The following is a 23,802-nucleotide window of genomic DNA, read 5'->3' as shown; positions in this document are numbered from 1 at the left end:
TAATCCCTTTTATAATAGATACCCTTTCCTTTAGAGAATGGGAGAGAAAAGGAATCAAAAGAATAGAAAATTGTTTTTTGGGAAATAATTTATCAACATTTGAACAACTGAAGTACAAATATGGAATAACTCATGGTACAATGTTTGCATATCATCAATTGAAAGCTTATTTAAAGGATAAATTGGGAAACAGATTGAGATTACCAGAAGGAAGCAGCTTTGAATATGTGATGACAGACACGATGTTAATTAAAAGATTTATAACGAATATGTATATTAAGATGCAAGATAAGGAAAATTATGAAATAAACTATAAACCTAAATAGAAGTGGGAAAAGGATTTAAACAAAGATAAAAAATGAAGTATGGGAAAAGTTATGTTCTGGAACTATGAAGAATACAATAAACACAAGGTTACGCATGATACAGTATAATTGGTTACACAGGGTATATATTACTCCTCAAGAATTAAAAGAATGGGATTCAACATTATTGGATAGATGTTTTCACTGTAAGAAGGAAATGGGAACAACAGTACATGGAATTTGGGCATGTATGAAAGTGAATAAGTTTTGAGAAGAACTAAATCAGATATTAAATAAAATTACAAAAAATAACATACCAAAAAATCCAGAGATCTTTCTTTTAAGTAACATAAGAAGTAAATTAGGCCTCAAATTGGATAAAGTGCAAAACAAAATTCATTATGATAGCTCTAGCAGCAGCAAAAAAATGTATAATGTCAACTTGGAAAATGGAAGAGAGCATGAGTATACAGCAATGTACATGGAAATGAATAAATGTATTCCATTGGAAAAAATAACATAATTTAAAAAATAAAGTCACATTGTTTGAACAAATTTGGAAACCATACATGGAACATAACAGAGAGAGCTTGCCAAGGACTTCCATCACCTAAAATGAAAAGAAGACAAAATGACTAGATTCAGTGTGTAACAAATAGATGACGCATTTTTCTTGTTAATTTTCCTATGTGTGAAGATATTGTTTTATGGTTTTACTGTATTGATTATGTTGAATATTTATGGGTTTTGGAGGGGGGAGGGAAAGGGGGGAAAAGGGAGAAAATGCCACTGTGTACATTTAATGAGAAATGTTTGTACATATTTTGGTTGATATGGTTCAGTGTGAAAAATAAAAAATTATTTAAAAAAAAGAGAATAAACCACATCAGTGCCTCTACTTCCTTAGGAGTTTGCTTAGGGTTTGCTATGTCATTGGATACCTTGGCAAAACAATGGCTGCATCACATTCCAATACCTCCAAGTGAAAAATCCTGCAAAAGGTAGTGGTCTCAGCTCAGTACATTACAGGCAAAACTCTCCCTATCATTGACAATATTAACAAGGAATGTTGGCATCGGAGAGAACCCATATCATCAAGTTCAGGAATAATTCCTACACTTCAATTATCAGATTCCTGAACAATAGATTCATTCAGAGACTCATTTAAAGACTTGTATTTTGCTCATTATTTATATAGTAAAACCCCTGGTATCTGCCAACTATGAAGACTGGTAGATGCCAGATAAGCTTTTTGGTTGCTTGAGACTCATTCTTACAATGCCTAATATACCTGCATTAAGAATAAATAGTTTAAAAGACAAAAATACTATACTAAAATGTTTCAAGCCCAAAGGACCCCAAAACCCAGCAGCAATAGACATTCACCAAGACAAGTATTTACTTAATCAAAAGTTGTTTTTAATTATCTTTAAACATGAAAACAGAATCAAACTTTAACTTATCTCTATACTTAACTAATCCAAACCCCCTTCTAATTCTAAGTGCACGTGTATGTAATGTGTGTGTAAATTTAAGAAAAGTTCTTTGGTTCATAGTTCAATCTCACTTCTCCTTCTTCCAAGTTCTCTGGATGCAGAGAATTCTTATATTGTGCACAGAATTTAACATGTATTAAGCTCACCAGGCTTTGGAGCTCGAAAGGTAAATGTTTACCGCTCAGGAAGGTTTTTGTTGGGTTTGCAGAGAGATATTTATTGTTCCAGGATGTCCACAACTGAGGTACCACCATTCGTCACCTCACTGTCTTGCTGATGAAACTTGCCCCATCAGGGTTTTCCAGATGGTAACCTCTTTCTTCAGGCTACCACCATAGAGTTCCTTTCTGTTCCTCTTATTCCAATAGAAATATAAGACAGATAGCACTTCCAGCCATCCACTGCTCTGGAACTTTGTTTCCAATCAGCTCTTCCTGGCTTGCACTGTTCAGCTCCATTCAGTGTCAGACCCACAAGCTGAGAGAACTTGTGAACTAGTCTTCTCTCTCTCTCCAACTGCCAAAAAGGCCATGTGACTCTCTCACTTGCAAAAAAAACCCCACCTTCTTCAGCAAATGACAGGAGTTCTCCCCCTTAGTCAAGCTATTGTCTTAGATAAACAAAACCCAGGAGTAACCTTTCTGTAACCACTTTGCAGGTACTCGCAGCCAGTTTGTCTCCTCCAAAACAATGGCTATTCATTTCGTGACGTCATTTCAATTAGCACCTACTTGTGACATGTGCATAAAAGTCTCCAAAGATCCTGCAATGTTACTGAATATGAATTTTTCAGTCTTTCAAATAAGATCAGTGGATGTATGTAACCCACTAATCATACCAAATTCTCCCAATATTTATGCATTACAGACCTTACACTGAACAAACATCACTTGGATGAATATATAAACCTTAAAGCATTTAACTTTATTTTCAGTCATATTCTTTGAAAACATTTAACCACCACTGCATCTGCAGGTTACTACTCCTCCTCCACAGAACTGCCCGAAAGACTAACAATACATTATAGATAATTAACCATCCCTCCCCATTATTCCATTGAACACCATACCAGATCTGATCTTAGCCTCAACTTCCTGAATACTACCATAAAGTTTAATGCTTCTGCTGTCTCAAATCTATTTATATTCTTCTCTTTCTTTGGCTTGGCTTCGCGGACGAAGATTTATGGAGGGTATGTCCACGTCTGCTGCAGGCTCGTTGGTGACTGACAAGTCCGATGCGGGACAGGCAGGCATGGTTGCAGTGGTTGCAAGGAAAAATTGGTTGGTTGGGGTTGGGTGTTGAGTTTTTCCTCCTTTGTCTTTTGTCAGTGAGGTGGGCTCTGCGGTCTTCTTCAAAGGAGGTTGCTGCCCACCGAACTGTGAGGCGCCAAGATGCATGGTTGGAGGTGATATCATCCCACTGCCAGTGGTCAATGTGGCAGGCACCAAGAGATTTCTTTAGGCAGTCCTTGTACCTCTTCTTTGGTGCACCTCTGTCTTGGTGGCCAGTGGAGAGCTTGCCATAGAACACGATCTTGGGAAGGCGATGGTCCTCCATTCTGGAGACATGACCCACCCAGCGCAGTTGGATCTTCAGCAGCATGGATTCGATGCTGTCGGCCTCTGCCATCTCGAGTACTTCGATGTTGGAGATGAAGTCGATCCAATGAATGTCGAGGATGGAGCAGAGACAACGCTGGTGGAAGCATTCTAGGAGCCATAGGTGATGCCGGTAGAGGACCCATGATTCGAAGCCGAACAGGAGCGTGGGTATGACAATGGCTCTGTACACGCTGATCTTTGCGTGTTTCTTCAGTTGGTTGTTTTTCCAGACTCTTTTGTGTAGTCTTCCCAAAGGTGCTATTCGCCTTGGCGAGTCTGTTGTCTATTTCGTTGTCGATCCTTGCATCAGATGAAATGGTGCAGCTGAGGTAGGTAAACTGGTTGACCGTTTTGAGTTCTGTGTGCCCGATGGAGATGTGGGGGGTCTGGTGGTCATGGTGAGGAGCTGGCTGATGGAGGACCTCAGTTTTCTTCAGGCTGACTTCCAGGCCAAATATTTTGGCAGTTTCCACAAAACAGGACGTCAAGCGCTGGAGAGCTGACTCTGAATGGGCAAATAAAGCAGCATCATCTGCAAAGAGTAGTTCACGGACAAGTTGCTCTTGTGTCTTGGTGTGACCTTTCAGGCGCCTCAGATTGAAGAGACTGCCATCCTTGCGGTACCGGATGTAAACAGCGTCTTCATTGTTGAGGTCTTTCATGGCTTGTTTCAGCATCATGCTGAAGAAGACAGTTGGATAACCAAGTTGAGGAACTTGGGGGAGCATCCGAGGCGTTCTAGTATTTGCCAAAGCCCTTTCCTGCTCACAGTGTCGAAGGCTTTGGTGAGGTCAACAAAGGTGATGTAGAGTCCTTTGTTTTGTTCTCTGCACTTTTCTTGGAGCTTTCTGAGGGCAAAGACCATGTCAGTATTTCCTCTGTTTGCGCAAAAGCCACACCTGCCTTCCAGACCTCTGGGGGGATTCCATCCATACCTGCTGCTTTGCCACTTTTCAGTTGTTCATTTGCCTTTTATGTCTCTTCCCGGGTAAGGACCTCATCCAGCTCTAGACTCAAGGGCTGTTGAGGGAGCTGGAGCAGGGCAGATTCTTGGACTGAGCGGTTGGCACTGAAAAGAGATTGGAAGTGTTATGACTATCGATTGAGGATGGAGATCTTGTTGCTGAGGAGGACTTTGCCATCTGAGCTGCGCAGAGGGCTTTGGACTTGGGGTGAGGGGCTGTACACCGCCCTTAGTGTCTCATAGAAATCCCTGAAGTCGCCAATGTCGGCACTAAGCTGGGTTCATTTGGCAAGGCTAGTCCACCACTCATTTTGGATCTCCCGGAGTTTGCGCTGAAGATGGCTGCATGCGAGATGGAAGGCTTATTTTTTCTCTGGCCAGGAAGGCTTTGCAAGGTGAGCCTGGTGGGCAGATCGCTTCTTTGCCTGCAGCTCCTGGATTTCCTGGTTGTTTTCGTCAAACCAGTCCTTGTTTTTCCTGGAGGAGAAGCCCAGTATCTCTTCAGTGGATTGCAGTATGGCCGTTTTCAGCTGATCCCAGAGGGTTTCAGGAGATGTGTCCGTGAGGCAGTTTGCATCCTCGAGCTTTGCTTGGAGGTTAGCCTGAAAGTTTCCTCTCACTTCGTCTGACTGCAAGTTTCCAACATTGAACCTCTTTCTAGGGGGTCCACTGTTCTTGAACTTTGGCTTGAAGTGAAGGTGAGCTTGCAGCGAACAAGCCGGTGGTCAGTGTGGCATTCCGCGCTGGGCATGACCCTGATGTGGAGCACGTCTCATCTGTCCCTTCCTCGCACCAGAACTACATTGCTACATTGCCAAAAGATGTAGGTTGCAGAAGGGTGCTGAGGGAATAGGTGTTGAAGAGTGTATGATGGATTTTACGCTCCGCAGTTCACGTCAAAGTTCCTGGTACTAAAACACCCGAGACTCCAGATTATGGGATAAAATAACATTTAAAAGTATAATTGATATCAAGCTTTAACTAAGGATGTTAAACTTCAATTTAATGAGCTTGTTAAAGATTGGATTTTTCCTTTGGATCAGAAAAGGTTTCATCCTTTCTTTGTGCTAGACATTCATTAATACAATTTAAGGTAGTACACTGGGCCCACTATTCCAAAGTTCAATTGGCTAAATTCTATTCTAATCTCTCTTATAAATGTGATAAATGGATAACTGAAGAAGGTACACTGTATCATATATTCTGGTTATGTTCTTCTCTTTCCAGTTATTATGAAGGGGTATATAGTACCATGTCTTTAGTTCTTAATATTAATTTAACTCCAAATCCTTTTATTGCTCTCTTTGGAGTAAGTGGGCCATCTGGTTTAATTCTGACTGTTTCACAATCCTATGTCATTGCCTTTGTCTCCTTTATCATAAGGGCCATTTTAATGAGATGGAAAGATGCTGTCCTTCCCACTCATAATCATTGGTTATCTGATATGATGGGATGTCTGACTTTGGAAAAAATTAAATATTCCACTACTGAAATGAATCTTAATTTTTTTAATTTATGGGGTCATTTCTTAATTACTTTCAAAATGTGCAAGATTCATTAGTTTTTGGTTTTTGAACTCAATGTTTACCTTCCTTTTTTATTAGTAATAGATTGTGTTAGTCAGTAGCTTTTTGATGGGAGGGGATTGAATTAGATATTTAGTATAGTGTTTTTCTTTTTATCTTTCCTTTTAATGTAACATAGGACTCAGTACTATTTGTATTGCTATACAAGGTTTGTTAATACTTTTATATACCGATGGAACTTTTGTTTGATAAAATCAATAAAAATATTGAAAAAGGATCAGAAAAGGTGACAATGGAAATTTTCAAGACACTAAGAAGTTACAAATGTGAAAATCATTCCCAGTGACTGTTGGGCCAATAACAAGGGATCTTTGACTTGAGATCACATGATAACGATTTAGTAGGATTTTCTTTTCCTGCAGAGAGAACTGTTATGAAAGAAAATCTGGTGGAAATTAGTCATACATAATTTTAAACAGAACTAGTACTAGTTCTTGAGATATAGCTCTTTATTGTGAAGTGCAGACCCTTCAACTTACCCAGAGAATTCACAGCCACTCTAATCACAGCAGTTTATTCTCCTCTTTCTGCAAATGATGGGAAAACATTGAAAGAGCTTTATGGGGCCATCTCTGAACTCCAGCCAACTCACTCTGATGGAGGTATAATTGTTGCTGGTGTCTTCAATCACATCAACTTAAAAACAGTCATGCCAAAGTTCTAACATGTCAACTTTACAACCAGTGGAGGTGACGGAATATCTTGGATCTGGTCTGCACAAATATTCCTGCAGCATACAAGGTTGTTCCCTACCTCCCCCCACCACTCAGGACATATCCATCCTGTTAATAGCTGCTTAGGTCCACAGGAGATCAGGACCTGCCCAAAGGAAGCCAGCCACATCAGTGCTGCAGGACTACTTTGAAACTGTAGATTCAGGAAGGTGGCCACCTACAATGACCACATCAACAACAATGCATACACAAGCACAGTGACTAGCTTCAAAGGCAAGTGCAATGAAGATGTCACAGTGAGCAAACACTACACATTCAGGGCACATCAAAAGCCATGGCTCAACATGGAGATTTATGCATTACTCAGAGCTTGTGACATTGCTTTTAGATAGGGAGACAAAATAGCATTCACATCAGCAAAGGCTTAACTCTCTCATGCAATCAGGAACGTAAAGTGTGGGTATGCACGGAGAATCTACAGACACCTGTGTGACACCAGAAACACAAAGCACACGTGGCAAGGTATTCAAACCATAACTGATTACAAGTCAACCTTGTGGGTCATTTCCTGACAGGTTGAATATCATCTACTCACGATTTGATGAGAATAAACAAGGTGACATCAAAGAAAGCCTCGCCTCTCCCTGAAGGTCAAGCACCCTGCATAGAGGCAGCTGAGGTGAGAAACTTCCTATCTCAGGTGAACCCACACAAAACAGCAGGTCCAATAATGTACCTGGTTGGGAGTTGAAGGTCTATTTGACCCAGTTAACAGAGGTCGTAATGGTCATTCACATAATTTCATTTCAATAGTCCACTGTCCCTGTAGGATTCAAGGCAGCCACCATCATCCCAGTGCCCAAGTAACCAGACTAAATGACAACCATCCAATGGTACTGATGTCATGATCATGAAGAGCTTTGAGCTGCTGGTGCTAGAATGCATCAAATCATACCTTCCAGCAATATTGAACCTGTTCCAGTTTGCCTACCGTCTAAACTGGTCCACAGATGATGCAATAGTCTTGATCCTCCATGAAATCCTGCCTTATCTGGCAGGCAGGATGTTACTCATTGTTTATTGGTTCATTGACCAACTCAGCATTCAACACAAACATACCTCAGAAGTTGGTGGATAAACTGTCTTCACCGGGTCTCAATACCCCTCTCTGAAATTAGATTCTGGTCTTCCTGACTGAAAGACCACAGGGTGGCAGCAAAACCTCAAGCTCAATCACTGCCGCACCTCAAGGCTGTGTTCTCAGCCCACTACCATTCACACTGCTGACTCACGACTTCACTGCCAATTCTAACAGGATCATTAAACACATTTCAGAGAGAAGGGTGAAATGCACGTAAAATGGTGCAACAACAACTCAAGTCTCAGTGTGGACAAGACAAAAGATATGACTGTTGAATTTAGGAAGATGAAGGTCAGCCATTCTTCAATGCACAATGTCGTGGAGAGCATAAAGTTCCACGGCGTGCATATAAAGGACGATCTTTCCTGGACTCACAACTCCTCATCATTAGTCAAGAAGGCAGAGCAGTGCCTACACTTTCTACAGAGGCTGAGAAAGGCAAGGCTACCAGCCCCAATCTTGACATCCTTTTACAGGAACACAATTGAGAGTGGCTTGTCTGGCTGCCTCATTGTATGATAATGGTATCTGACCAGAAGTCTATACAGAGGATCATTATAAAAGCTACAGATGTGTTGTAGAAAATATGCTGACTAGCTCAATGATGGTCTTGTATGGCGCAGCAATCCCTCTGAGCAGAAAGCCCTGCAAAAAGTACTGGACACCGCAGAGTTCATCACAAGCAAACTCATGAAAAATATCATGGAATGTTACTGTCAGAGCAGCAGCAATCATCAAGGATCTGCACACCATCTTGCTGCTATCATCAGAAAAGAGGTATGGATGCCACAAGACTCGTACCCCCAGGATCATGCACCATCAGACTTCTAAACTAGCAATATTGAATCTTACTTTGCAATATGAACCTTACTTTGCATATTATTTACAGCTGAATATTTTTTTTCTGTATAGCACAGTTCATTTACATTTCTTTCTTTGTTTACATTTCTTTATTTTGTATAGTTGTCTTTTTACCTTGAGTACAATTTACAATTAGTGCTAATTAGAAATTCTGCCTGGGAAAAAAAGAATCTCAGCGTTGTTCCAAAGGAGGACATGGTTATCATATATTACCATACATATCACCATGTCCTCCTTTGGAATAGCCACCAGATGTCATGTACATACTCTGACAATAAATTTCAACTTTGATACTAGTTCATGTTGAAAAGGCGAATTCTCTGTTTGAATGCTTGCTCTAAGACCAAAGCATTGCGAGCATGATTGGCGTTGATGCAGCTAATTTACAAGCAACGTTCAGGGTTTTAACTGTGTGGTAGAACCACAGTTGAATGGGCAACTAAAGCAGCATCGTCTGCAAAGAGTAGTTCACGGACAAGTTGCTCTTGTGTCTTGGTGTAAGCTTGCAGGCGCCTCAGATTGAAGAGACTGCCATCCGTGCGGTACTGGATGTAAACAGTGTCTTCATTGTTGAGGTCTTTCTTTGCAGACGATGCCGCTTTAGTTGCCCATTCAGAGCCAGCTCTTCAACGCTTGACGTCCTGTTTTGCGGAAACTGCCAAAATGTTTGGCCTGGAAGTCAGCCTGAAGAAAACTAAGGTCCTCCACCAGCAGCTCCCCACCATGACTACCAGCCCCCCCACATCTCCATCGGGCACACAAAACTCAAAACGGTCAACCAGTTTAACTATCTCGGCTGCACCATTTCATCGGATGCAAGGATCGACAACGAGATAGACAACAGACTCGCCAAGGCAAATAGCGCCTTTGGAAGACTACACAAAAGAGTCTGGAAAAACAACCAACTGAAAAACCTCACAAAGATTAGCGTATACAGAGCCGTTGTCATACCCACACTCCTGTTTGGCTCTGAATCATGGGTCCTCTACCGGCATCACCTACAGCTCCTAGAACACTTCCACCAGCGTTGTCTCCGCTCCATCCTCAACATTCATTGGAGCGACTTCATCTCCAACATCGAAGTACTCGAGATGGCAGAGGCCGACAGCATCAAATCCACGCTACTGAAGATCCAACTGCGCTGGGTAGGTCACGTCTCCAGAATGGAGGACCATCGCCTTCCCAAGATCATGTTATATGGCGAGCTCTCCACTGGCCACCGTGACAGAGGTGCACCAAAGAAGAGATACAAGGACTGCTTAAAGAAATCTCTTGGTGCCTGCCACATTGACCACCGCCAGTGGGCTGATATCACCTCAAACCGTACATCTTGGCACCTCACAGTTCGGCGGGCAGCAACCTCCTTTGAAGAAGACCGCAGAGCCCACCTCACTGACAAAAGACAAAGGAGGAAAAACCCAACACCCAACCCCAACCAACCAATTTTCCCTTGCAACCGCTGCTACTGTGTCTGCCTGTCCCGCATCGAACTTGTCAGCCACAAACGAGCCTGCAGCTGACGTGGACATTACCCCTCCATAAATCTTCGTCTGCGAAGCCAAGCCAAAGAAGAAAAAGAACCACTGTTAATACTGTTTGTATGTGTATGGCTGGCCCACCCCTTGCTGATTGTACCCATGGTTCCTCACCCTTGATTCCCCTAATAAAGGCGACATTGTGGCAGTGCACATCGATGACGGCAGGTGAACTGGCTCTGCCATGTTACGGCTGCAGCAGCAGAGCAGCCGCATCAACATGGCGCCACGAGGAATGTCTTTTCCGTCGGTTGGGTCAGGTCCGTATGCACATGCAGGAGCGTCATGACGTCACCTCCGGCACGCGGACGGGACTTATGGGCAGCCTTATAAGCCCCAGCGCAGGAAGTTAGAATAAGCAACTGGAGTGCAGATGAACCGAGTGTTGGTCCCATTCTTTCAACTCCATGTAGCTGCCGCTAATTTGGTGACCTCGACAAATCCAGATGATTCAACAGCAAGGACACTGCAGCAGTAAGTGCAGTTACCCTCAAACTTCCAACTTTCTGGACATTTCACCCACGCACTTGGTTCAAGCAAGCTGAAGCACAGCTCCAGATAAAACAAATTACCTCAGACTCCACCAAGTACTACCATGTTATCAGCTCCCTGAACCAGGAAACCTCAGCCAGAGTGGACAACCTCATGCAAAATGCACTGGAGGAAGGTAAATACACTGTATTAAAGGCGTTGGTCATCAGCACCTATGCCTCTCCAGATGCCAGAGAGCAGCCAGGCTTATGCACCTGGATGGCTTGGGGGACAGAACACCATCCGCCCTTTTGGATGAAATGCTCACGCTGGCCAAAGACCACAAACCATTGGTGAGGCCAGGTTTGATGTATTGTGTTCAGTTCTGGTCTCCAAGTTATAGGAAGGATATAGATAAGGTTGAGAGAGTGCAGACCAGATTTACAAGGATGCTGTCTGGCTTACAACATCTAGAGTACCGAGAAAGATTAAGGAGACTGGGACTTCATTCATTGAAACTTAGGCAGTTGAGAGAGGATTTGATGAAGGTATTTAAAATTTTGAAGGAAATAGATAGATTAGACATGAGTACACTCTTTCCCCTGAGGGCAGGGGAGGATGGAACAAGGGCATAAGGGTAAGGGGACAAAAATTTAGAAAAAATGTTAGAGGATGCTTCTTCACTCAGAGAGTAGTGGCAGAATGGAATGATCTTCCAGAGGAGATAGTTGCGGCAGGGTCCTTTCTGTCATTTAAGATAAGGTTGGATGTGTACATGGATATGAGGGGGTTGGAGGGTTATGGGCAGAGAGTGGGAGGGGAGAGCTAGTGAAGTTGTTCAAGTGAACCGGCGCAGACTCATAGGGCCGATATAGCCTGTTTCCGCACTGTAAACTGTAATATGTTTGAGCAGGCGGTCAGATGACAGCCAGCTTCTGTTAGCGGACACAGATTTCAGTGACTCTCATAAGGTTGCAGCAAGAATGGACATTCTATGGTGCACTAAACCAGAAAATAAATCTGCCATGCATCAGCTGACACATCCCCAGATAGAGCAGCAGGCCAAACGAACAGGGAGCAGCCACATCCCCGCAGACCAACTGAGGCACCCAACAATGCTGGGAGACAGAAGCACATAAATGCAAACAGTCCTGGCTGCTAATGGCTACAGCGACTGGTCACACAAACAGCCTATTGCATGTCATGGACAAAATGACAGGCAGACGGTTCCTTCTCAACACAGGAGCCAAACTCAGCATCATCCTGCCAATGTCTTTGGAGACCTGACCACGCCCATGTGGACCAACTGAGTGGCCAACAACATTGCCTTGGGCACGCGGTGCGTACAGTTATACCTTGGCGAAGAGACCTTTCGATGGAACTTCACACTCGCCAAAGTGGAGAAACCACTCGTGCAGATTTCATCCGAGCTCACAGCCTGCTAGTAGACCTGAAAGCAAAATGCCTGGTGCACGCTCAAACATTCCAAACTGTCCAGCTCACAGCAGCCAATCCGTAGACCCAAACCGTGGCAGCTGTCATCACCCCCACAGACAGGTACAGCCGCATCTTGGCCGATTTCCTATCCACCCTCAGGCCCTAATGCTTGTCCACCATGCCGTGGCACAGGGTGCAGCACCACATACTGATGCAGGGGCGACTCCTCCACGCTGAGGCCAGGAGGCTTCCCCAGACAAGCTGCAGCTAACCAAAGAGGAATTCAAATGGATGGAAGAGCTGGGAATAGTCCAAAAGTCAGACAGCCCATGAGCCTCCCCATTAAACATGGTGCCCAAGGCCTCAGGCAGCTGGCGACCCTATGGAGACTACAATGACTCCACTATGCTCAACAGCTACCCGGTCCCACACATATAGAACATCACAGCAAACCTACATGGTGCAACCATTTGGTGCAGAGCTATCATCAGATATCATCAGTCCACCCAGACAACATCAGCAAAACAACCATCATCACTTCCTTCGGACTTTTCAAATTCCTATGCATGCCTTTTAGACTAAATATTCAGCGCAAACCTTACGACGCTTAATGGTTGCAGTGGGCAGGAACTTGGATTTTGTGTTCATATACTTGAAAGACATCCTCATCGCCAGCAGGAACCACCAGGAACACACAAAGTCTGATTTTGGTCTCACGGTCAACGTGGCAAAGTGCCAGTTTGACCAGGAAGAGATCCAATTCCTTGCCCACAGAATAACCGAAGATGGTGCGACGCCATTACCGGAGAAGGTCACAACAATACAGCAGTTTGCCAGACCCAATATCAAGGGCCTCCAGGAGTTCATTGGCATGGTCAACTTTTACAACCACTTTATACCAGCTGTGGCACAGATCATGCGCCATGATGTCAGCCAAACAAAAAGACTTAACTTGGACTGAGGTGGCGGACATAGCTTTCACTGCGATGCCCTTCTGGTTCATCCCAGAATGGATGTACCCACTGCCCTTACAGTCGACGCATCAGCCACAGTGATGGGGAAGTACTTGAACAGTTACTCAATGGTTTCTGGAAATCGCTAGCCTTTTTCAGCCACCATTTGCACATCCCGAGCTTAAATATAGTGCATTCGACCGAGAGCTCCTAGCCCTCTACCTCACTGTCAGACATTTTTGGTATTTCCTGGAGGGCAGGCTCTTCATGGTATTTACAAACCACAACCCCCTCACCTATGCCTTCTCCAAGGTCTCCAATCCCTGGTCAGCACGCCAACAGCACCACTTGGCATACATCTTGGAATATTCACCACCACCACCTCTCCAGCAAGGATAACATTGGCACAGATGCCCTCTCCAGGCTCACTATTCAGGCGTTGTTCCAGGTTTGGACTACTCCGAGCTGGTGCAAGTGCAGAAGGATGACAATGAGACCTAGGCTTTCAGAACAGCCATCACAGGCTTCCGTTTCCAGGGCATCAGACTGCCAGACTGTGACAACACCCTACTGCGTGACGTGTCCACCAGCTCACCATGCCCAGTCATCCCAGAACACTAGAGGTATTGAGTGTTCCATGCCATTCACAACCTCGCTCAACCGTCCATTAAGACTACAGCTCGCGTGGTTGCAGCATAGTATGCCTGGCATGGCTTGAGGAAAGAGATCACCTAATGGGCCTGCACTTGCACACATTGTCAGGCCTCCAAGATCCACAGGTATGCGAAGGCCCTCACCCAACACTTTGAGCTGCCGGGCTGATGATTTGGCCACTTACTGTAGACATCGTCAGCCCACTGCCCATCTCCCACGAGGTCCGGTATCTTCACTGTGGTAGACTGAGATGGCCAGAGCCCATTCCCCTCAAGGATACGTCCACAGACTCCTATGCCAGGGCACTGCTCACTCATTGGATATCCCGTTTCAGAACACTGGGCCATATCACCACGGACGGGGTGGGGTGGGGGGGGGGCTTCAGTTCACCTCAGCCTTATGGATGCAACTTGAGTCACTCCTTGGCACGAAACTCTCTACCACCACCACCTACCATCCTCAGTCCAATGGCTTGGTTGAACGGTTCCACCAGCACTCATAGCCCACCTGAATGGACACAACTGGGTGGACGAGCTTCCTCAGTGCATCCAAGGATCTACAGGCCTCCTCAGTAGAGTCGGTGTATGGCATCCCTTTGACCCTACTGGGTGAATTCCTCCACACCACCAAGGGCTCAGACATGGAAGGAGGGTGGGCACTGCAAAACCAGAGACAGATTGGTCTCCCTGGCACCACAGGCTCCAACACACTTCCATGCCCCTGGACTTGCTGAAAGCTGATTTTGTGTTAGTCTGCCATGGAGCCCACCCTGCTCCCCCTTCAAAGGCCATACGAGGGCCCCTTCAAAGTCCTCAACAGAAATGATAAGACTTTTACACTGGACATTGGTGGATGACCACCTGAAGTCTGGTCGTTCTGCAGTCAGCCAAACGCCAGGGAAGTCCCTCCAAAGCCAAACCAACAGTGGACTCGGGGGTCACCATGCTAGCACTGGTTTGGGGGGAGCAGGGTTGGGTGGTGATGCACATCAATGATGGCAGGCAAACTGGCTCTGCATTTTACAGTCACGGCAGCAGAGTTACCGCATCAAAATGGTGCCACTGGGTGCGTTTTTTCCACCAGTAGGGTTAGGTCTGCATGTGCATGGAGCTGTGGCATAACGTTGTTACGAGCCCAGAGGACTTCAAAACCCACTAGCAATAGATAGTCACCAAGACAAATGGTTACTTAAACAAAAGTTGCTTTTAATTATCTTTAAACATGAAAACAGGATCAACTTTAACTTATCACTATTAACTTACTTAACCTAACTTGCCCCCCTTCTAATTCTAAGCACACATGTATGTAAGTTCAGAAAAGTTATAACCATATAACCACTTACAGCACAGAACAGGCCAGTTTGGCCCTACTAGTCCATGCCGTAACAAATCCCCACCCTCCTAGTCCCACTGACCAGCACCTGGTCCATACCCCTCCAGTCCCCTCCTCTCCATGTAATTATCCAGTCATTCCTTAAATATAACCAATGATCCGCCTCAACCACGTCTGCCGGAAGCTCATTCCACATCCCTACCACCCTTTGCGTAAAGAAATTTCCCCTCATGTTCCCCTTATAATTTTCCCCCTTCAATCTTAAACCATGCCCTCTAGTTTGAATCTCCCCCACTCTTAATTGAAAAAGCCTATCCACATTTACTTTCTGTCCCCTTTAAAATCTTAAACACCTCTATCAAGTCCCCCCACAATCTTCTACGCTCCAGAGAAAAAAGCCCCAGTCTGCACAACCTTTCCCTGTAACTCAAACCTTGAAATCCTGTCAACATTCTCGTGAACCTTCTCTGCACTCTCTCTATTTTGTTTATATCCTTCCTACCACTCCTGTTCGGCTCCGAATCATGGGTCCTCTACTGGCACCACCTACGGCTCCTAGAACGCTTCCACCAGCGTTGTCTCCGCTCCATCCTCAACATCCATTGGAGCGCTTACATCCCTAACGTCGAAGTACTCGAGATGGCAGAGGTCGACAGCATCGAGTCCACGCTGCTGAAGATCCAGCTGCGCTGGATGGGTCACGTCTCCAGAATGGAGGACCATCGCCTTCCCAAGATCGTATTATATGGCGAGCTCTCCAGTGGCCACCGTGACAGAGGTGCACCAAAGAAAAGGTACAAGGATTGCCTAAAGAAATCTCTTGGTGCCTGCCACATTGACCACCGCCAGTGGGCTGATAACGCCTCAAACCGTGCATCTTGGCGCCTCACAGTTTGGCGGGCAGCAACCTCCTTTGAAGAAGACCGCAGAGCCCACCTCACTGACAAAAGGCAAAGGAGGAAAAACCCAACACCCAACCCCACCAACCAATTTTCCCCTGCAACCGCTGCAATCGTGTCTGCCTGTCCCGCATCGGACTTGTCAGCCACAAACGAGCCTGCAGCTGACGTGGACTTTTTACCCCCTCCATAAATCTTCGTCCGCGAAGCCAAGCCAAAGAAAGAATAATTCAGTGACCAAAACTGTACACAGTACTCCAAATTTGGCCTCACCAATGCCTTGTACAATTTCATCATAACCTCCCTACTCTTGAATTCAATACTCCGATTTATGAAGGCCAACATTCCAAATGCCTTCTTCACCACACCATCTACCTGAGTATCAGCCTTGAGGGTACTATTTACCATAACTCCTAAATCCCTTTGTTACTCTGCACATCTCAATAGCCTACCATTTAATGCATATGACCTATTTAGATTTGCCTTTCCAAAATGTTACACCTCACACTTATCTGTATTAAATTCCATCAGCCATTTCTCAGCCCACACCTCCAGCCTTCCTAAATCACCTTTTAATCTACGGTAATCTTCCTCACTGTCCACAACACCACCAATCTTTGTATCATCCACAAACTTGCTTATCCAATTCTCCACCCCTACTTCCAGATCGTTAATATATATAACAAACAATAGTGGACCCAGGACCGATCCCTGAGGAACTCCACTTGTCACCGGCCTCCAATTGGACAAACAATTTTCTACCACTACTCTCTGACACCTCCCATCCAACCATTGCTGAATCCATTTCACTACCTCCTCATTTATACCTAATGCCTCCACCTTTTTTCCTAACCTCCTGTGGGGAACTTTGTCAAAAGCTTTACTAAAGTCTAAATAGACAACATCCACAGCTTTCCCTTCATCAACCTTTTTTTGTAACCCCCTCAAAAAACTCAATCAGGTTTGTCAAGCATGATCTACCCCTGACAAAACCATGCTGATTACTCCCTAGCAATCCCTGTACCTCCAAATATTTGTAAATACCATCCCTCAGAACACTTTCCATCAACTTGCCCACCACAGACGTCAGACTCACGGGCCTATAATTCCCAGGTTTACATTTGGACCCCTTCTTAAACAGCGGAACCACATGCGCCACCCTCCAATCCTTTGGCACTACCCCCATGGCCAGTGACATCCTAAATATCTCTGTTAATGGCCCCACTATCTGTCCACAAGCCTCCCTGAGTGTCCTTGGGAATATTTTGTCCGGTCCTGGAGATTTATCCACCTTTATCTTTTTCAACACAGCCATCACTACCTCCTCGGTTATCCTTATATGCTTCATGACCTCCCCACTATTTATCTTTACTTCAACTGGTTCAATATTTTTTTCTCTAGTGAATACCGAGGCAAAGAAATCATTCAAAATTTCCCCCATTTCCTCTGATTTCTCATTCAGCCTACCCTCGCTATCTACAAAGGGTCCAATTTTATCCCTCACTAATCTTTTATTTTTAATGTACCTATAGAAACCCTTTGGATTTATTTTTACTCTGTCTGCCAAAGCCTCTTCGTGCCTTTTTTTGGCCTTTCTAATTTCTTTCTTAAGATTCCTTCTACACTCCTTGTAGTCCTCCTTCAAATTCTCAGCTCCCTGCTCTTTATACCTCTTGTACACCTCCCTTTTTCTCCTAACCAAATTTCCAATATTCCTCGAAAACCAAGCCTCCCTGACTACCAGCCTTTCCTTTGATCCTCACTGGGACATATCTACTCTGTACCCTCAAAATTTCTTTTTTAAATATCCTCCATTTTTTCATTTACATCCTTACCTGAAAATATCCTGTCCCACTCAACACTCCCCAAACCCCTTCGAAATTTGCTCTTCTCCAATCCAGAACCTCAACTTTAGGCCCCTCCTTGCTCTTCCCTAAAACTACCCTAAAACTAACAGAGTTATAATCACTAGACCCAATTTGTTCTCCAACATTAATGTCCGATACCTGACCTAGCTTGTTCCCTAACAGGAGATCCAGTATTACACCGTCCCGAGTCGGTCCTTCTACTAATTGATTTAGAAAACAATCTTGAACACATTTAACGAACTCTAGCCCATTCAGCCCTCTAACTGTATGGGTATCCCAAACAATGTGAGGGAAGTTAAAATCTCCCATGATCACTACCTTATGATTCTCACACATATACGTTATCTCCCTAATTGTTCCTCTAATTTTCTTGGCCCATTTGGTGGTCTGTAATACATCCCTATTAGCACCCTCATGCCTCCTTCACCCCTCAATTCCACCCAAACAGCCTCACTGGACGACCCCTCCAGACCATCCTGCCACCTCACGGCAGTAATGTCCTCCTTAACAAGCAGAGCAACTCCTCCCCCTTTTTTACCCCCTGATCTATCACATCTAAAACAAATGTATCCTGGAATATTAAGTTGCCAGTCCTGCCCCTCCTGTAGCCAGGTCTCACTAATTGCCACAATATCATGACCCCAAGTATCTGTCCATGCTCTAAGCTCATCTACCTTGTTCACTATGCTTCTTGCATTAAAATATATGCATTTCAGAGAATGACCCTCATATATTCTCTTTTCTACCTTCTACCCTAATCTCCATCCATCCTACCTTTATTATCGTTATTATTCCTATCTAGGTGGTCATGCTCCCTTGACACTGCTCTCACACTCTGTTCCCCACCCCCCTGCCAAACTAGTTTAAACCTTACCCCACAGCTCTAGCAAATCTGCTTGCCAGCACATTGGTCCGCCTCCAGTTCAAGTGGAGTCTGTCCCTTTTGTACAGGTCCGACCTCAGTCCAATCTCATTTCTCATTCTTCCAAGTGCACTGGTTACAGGGAATTTTTATACTGAAAACAGAATTTAAAATTTATTAATGTCACAAGGCTTTGGTGTTTGAAAGGTAAATGGTTACGTTCAGGAAGGTTTTCATCGGTTTTCAAAGAGAGATTTGTTATTTCCAGACACAAACTGATCCCTTTTAATCAGCCATGTCAGTGTCCTGCCAAAGAAACTTGCTCCATTAGGGTTTTCCAGATGATAACCTCTTTCTTTCAGGTCACCAGAGCTCCTTTTTGTTTCTCTTATTTCAAGTGAAACTTTAGACAGCCAGTCTTCTCCTCTTGGATGGACCACAAGGGCTTTGACCAGGCTGAACTTAGCACTCACAACCCGTCTTCAAAATGGGGGGGGGGGGCTGGGTTTCCACAAGCTTTCCAGCTCAAGTCCCAGCTGCTGCTGACTCTGGAACTGCAGAACTGAATTCTTCTCTCTCTCCTCCTCTCCCCGAGAAAAGCCTGTTTATTTCCCCTCTCTGCTTGCAAAACCACATGATCCTCCTAGAACAGCAACCTCCACTCAGACAGATTGCGGCTCCGAATCTAATCCTGAGTTCTTTCATCTGTTGCTTTTCAAAACAACAGTCCATTAGTGATGTCCCTTCGGCATTCCCCAAAGCTTTTGCAAAGGCCTTTGGAGCCAGCCTGTCTAACTTGAGCAGAGCTCAAGTATTTTAAATGAGAACTGTTTTGAAGTGTTAGTATGTGACCTACACTAAAAAGCCTACCACATTTTATCTCTCAAAATCATATCTATATACAATATAAAACATAACATATTCTGTCACAACATCACTTCCGGCACGCATGCGGCCTTATAAGTCACAGCACAAGAAGTTATAATAAGCAACTAGAGTGCAGACATACCAACTGAATTCTTTTAACTCCGTGTAGCTGCTGCTACAACATCGCCATAACTTCTGCCCCAGAGCAAGCTTGGGTTTCGGGTCAGCCACATGAGACGTGCCTTCTGTTTATGGTAATAAAGACCTATCAGTCAGTTAAACTCTAGGCTTTGGAGTTATTGATAGCGCATCAATTTTATTACCATAATTTATTTTGGAATGGACAAGTTGCTGAGACCAGAGAGGCTGGAAATCGACCCGATATCACCAGAACAATCCGACGTTCGAACTATGGCTAAGCTGCTTTAACTTGTTTCTGCAGGCCTCCACCGAAATCATCCAATCCAATGCAGACAAGCTGCACTTACTGTTCTCATGAGTTGGGCACCGCGTTTACCCGATGGTCAAAGACTGCAAGACATTCACCAAAGCAATGAACATTCTGAAAGGCTAGTACTTGGCCCAGGTGAATGGAGTCTACGCCAGACATGTCCTAGCCACGCATAAGCAGCAACCCGGGGAGTCGAACAATGATTACCTTCAGGTCCTGTGAGATTTTGGACGGTCCTGCGGCTGTATCAGCAGAAGTGTACATGTAGATGAAACAAGATGCCTGTGTAGTAGGCATCAGTTCGGATTACATTCAGCAGTGACTGCTAGAACAAGGTGAGCTGAAGCTGCAGAAAGCCATCAAACTAGCTAAACCCTTGATGTAGCTCTCCACAACGTGGACTCTCTCAACCAATAACATGGTCGCCCTGTGGGGAATGCAGCTGCCGTCATCTTGGGACACGGGATCGCAGGTCACCCCACGTTCTGACCTGATTACAGCTGCTGCCACCAGTGAGCATCTGAAGTGCTACTTCTGTGGCCAGAAGAAGCACCCTAGGAAACGTTGCTCAGTGAAGGACATGGTCTGTTCCGGCTGCAGGAAGAAAGGATACTACACAAAGGTATGCAAATCCAAGCAACCTTCTAGCCCAAGGAGCATCGCATGCGGGCAGTGGGAGCCAATCGCTGCCACTATCAACAAACAGCAACAGCACCGCGTGCGCCCTGTGGGGGCTGCCATCTTGGATGACGTCACTTCCGACAAACAACAGCACTACATGCGCTCCATGCCATCTTGGATGCTGCCATCTTACCAGACCATGAGCCAGAACAGAAAAGACAGCCATGCTACTCTGGCTTTAGTCACGCTCTACCAAAGCAGCCCTCACCAGTTTGCCAGGTCAATGATGGACACAGAGTTAAAGAGGCGCAAGACAAGCTGCCTGTTCGGGGAGCAGAGAGCTTTACCCACTCCCAACAAGATGCAGCATTACTCCCTCGCAGTGAGACCAGTGAGTTAGTCTTCATGGCTTCTCAGTCCCACACAGCAGAGATCTGCGGCAACTGTATAGTGACACTGACAGCATGTGGCGCAGAGTACAAAAATTTTAAACTGCTTGTGATGCCACAGCTCTGCGCACCCATACTACTGGAGTTGGACTTTCAGTGACATTTAAGAACATCACCATGGAATATGACGGGTCCCACCCCCCCCCCCCCCCCACCGCCACCGCCACCGCCCACGGTCTACAACCAACTGTTTTAACCTCCGGAGGAATTTCTGGAGGTTGGCGTCATGGTCCTGCATGTCGTAGCCGCAGATAGTGACATTGTTGAGGTGGGGCATGTGCCAACAGTCTGTATTCATCCGCAATTTGGTCCATCTCCCACTGGAAAACGGAGACTCCATTGGTGACCCTGAAGGGGACCCTCAGAAAATGGTAGAGGCGGCAATCTGCCTCGAACGCGGTGGTCCTCTGGGTGGATAGCGAGCTGGTGGTAGTCAACGTGGAAAATACTCAATATTGGGTGATTTGGTTTACTATGTCGGTTATGCGGGGAGGGGTACGCATCCTGTTACGTAAACCTGTTAATGGTCCAGAGGATTTTCTCCTATTATGCCCAGTGGGTCCCCAACTATGCAGATAGGACCCACCCCCTTGTAAAATCCACCTCCTTTCCTCTGTCAGTAGAAGTCCGTGAGGACTTCACCCACATCAAAAGTGACATTGCCAAGGCCATGATACACGCTATGGACGAATCCATTTGATTCCAGGTGGAGAGCAATGCATGCAAATTTTGCCTTGCTGCCACTCTTAACCAAGCGGGCAGACCCATAGCATTTTTCTCCCACACCGTCCAAGGCCCTGAGATCTGGCACTACTCCATTGAGAAGGAAGCTCAGGCCATCGATGAAGTGCTATGGCACTAGAGACAGTATCTTGCCAGCAAACGATTTATCCTGCTGACTAAACAACATGCAGTTGCTTTCATATTCAATAACAAGCAGCGAGATAAAATCAAGAACGATAAGTTTCTGAAGTGGAGAATTAAACTCTCCACCTACACCTATGATATCTTGTACTGGCCTGGAAAGCTCAACTAGCCTTTGAACGCCCTATCTTGAGGGACTTGTGCTAGTTCACATATAGACCATTTACAAGCCCTCCACAACAACCTCTGCCACCCTGGGATCATCAGGTTATTCCATTTCGTCAAAGCCTGCAACCTCCCCTATTCGGTTGAGAACATCAGGACAATGACCAGAAACTGCGAAGTCTGTGTGGAATGCAAACCAAACTTCGACCAGCCAGACACATCACACCTGATTAAGGACACCCATCCTTTTGAGCACCTGAACATGGATTTCAAGGGGACCTTGCCCTCTTTGAATTGCAACGTGTACTTCTTCAACATCATTGATGAGTACTCACATTTCCCCTTTGCCATTCCCTGCCCGGACACAACTGCTGCCACCATCATTAAAGCCTTGCACAACCTCTTCACCCTGTTCTGATACCCTTGCTATATCATAGCAACCGGGGGTCCTCCTTCATGAGTGATGACCTGCACCAATATCTGCTGGCCAGAGGTATCATCATGAGCAGGCCCATCAGCTACAACCCCTAAGGGAAATGGCCAGGCAGAAACGGAGAATGCCACTGTCTAGAAGGTCAAAAGGCCTGCCTGTCTCCCACTTGCAAGAGGTCCTCCCCAAAGCACTCCATGCAATCAGACACCTCCTGTGCACTACCACCAATGCCACCTTACTTGAAAGGCCATTTCTCTTTCCTAGAAAGTCTAAGTCAGGGACCAAGCCACCACCCTGGTTGACGTCCCCCAGGCCAGTCCTGCTCCAGAAGCATGTGAGAAGCCACAAGTCTGACCCACTGGTTGGGAGTGTCCACCTCCTCCATGCCAACCCCCAATAAATCTATGTGGCATACCCATATGGGCACAAGGACACCATATCCGTCTGGGTCCTGGCGCACGTGAGGGAGACCTCGCATCTCTGACCAGTACATCCACCACCCCACAACATACCACGTCACCCTACCCCAGCTCCCACCCAGACACCCCACCCACCAACAACAACCAAACCATCCAGGAGTCAACAGCTGAGCCACAGCCAGAGTTAAGGTGTGCACAACAGCAAACAAGATCACTGGACAGACTGAGTTTGTGATGGACATGGAACCCATTTCACTCCACCAATCTTTTTTTTAAACAGGTGGTGGAACCACTGTATTACTGTATATGTGTATAGTTGGCCTGCCCCTTGGTGATTGTACGTGTGCCTCCCCCCTTCAACCCCCTAATAAAGGCGGCAACACCCTAACCCCTCCCCCAGAGCAAGCTCAGGTCAGCAACATGAAGCTTGCCTTCTGTTGATGGTAATAGAAGCCTATCAGTCAAGGAACTTCTAGTCTTTGGAGCTATTGACTACGCCTGCACTTACCACATCTTCCTGCGCATCTCCTCCACCAGGTCCTCATAGAACTTTGATCGCTCCTTAATTTGAGGCGTGCCCTTCACGGTTGTGGATTTTTGTGCCATCTTCTTCCTCGGTCTCGACGATGCGCCGGGAGTCGGCGATCTCCTATCCGCGTCATCCATTTCCAGGCCTTCTTGTTGCCCCTCGCACCTCCAGCCCTCTGGGCTCCTCGTTCAAAATTCAACGGACCCACCGGCCGCGCGCCTCGAGCTGGAGGCACGTGCGTTCGTGACGTTTCGACCCTGGCCCATGATGTCATCCATCTCTCGCGTCATGCTCACGTCAGACCCGCCCTTGTGAGAATGCGTGCGGGGAAGATTAAAAATAGTCTGATTTTGGCCTCACGG

General features: G+C 45.6%; 1 protein-coding gene across 3 annotated transcripts in view; it reads right to left on the bottom strand.

Moving 5' to 3' along the window:
* LOC138744630 (diacylglycerol O-acyltransferase 1-like) overlaps positions 1–23,718 on the bottom strand; it is a 132,679-nt gene extending 108,961 nt beyond the window's left edge. For all 3 annotated transcript variants that reach the window (XM_069901078.1, XM_069901079.1, XM_069901080.1), the window contains exon 1: positions 23,420–23,718. In XM_069901078.1, coding sequence (XP_069757179.1) covers positions 23,420–23,577 — 158 coding nt within the window. In that variant the 5' untranslated portion in view covers positions 23,578–23,718. The remainder of the gene's footprint in view (positions 1–23,419) is intronic.
* Positions 23,719–23,802: the final 84 nt, after the last annotated feature.

Source organism: Narcine bancroftii, chromosome 10 (assembly GCF_036971445.1).
Source record: "Narcine bancroftii isolate sNarBan1 chromosome 10, sNarBan1.hap1, whole genome shotgun sequence".
NCBI lineage: Eukaryota > Metazoa > Chordata > Chondrichthyes > Torpediniformes > Narcinidae > Narcine > Narcine bancroftii.
Note: the sequence above shows the minus strand (reverse complement) of the source record. Positions and strands in the feature narration are given on the sequence as shown.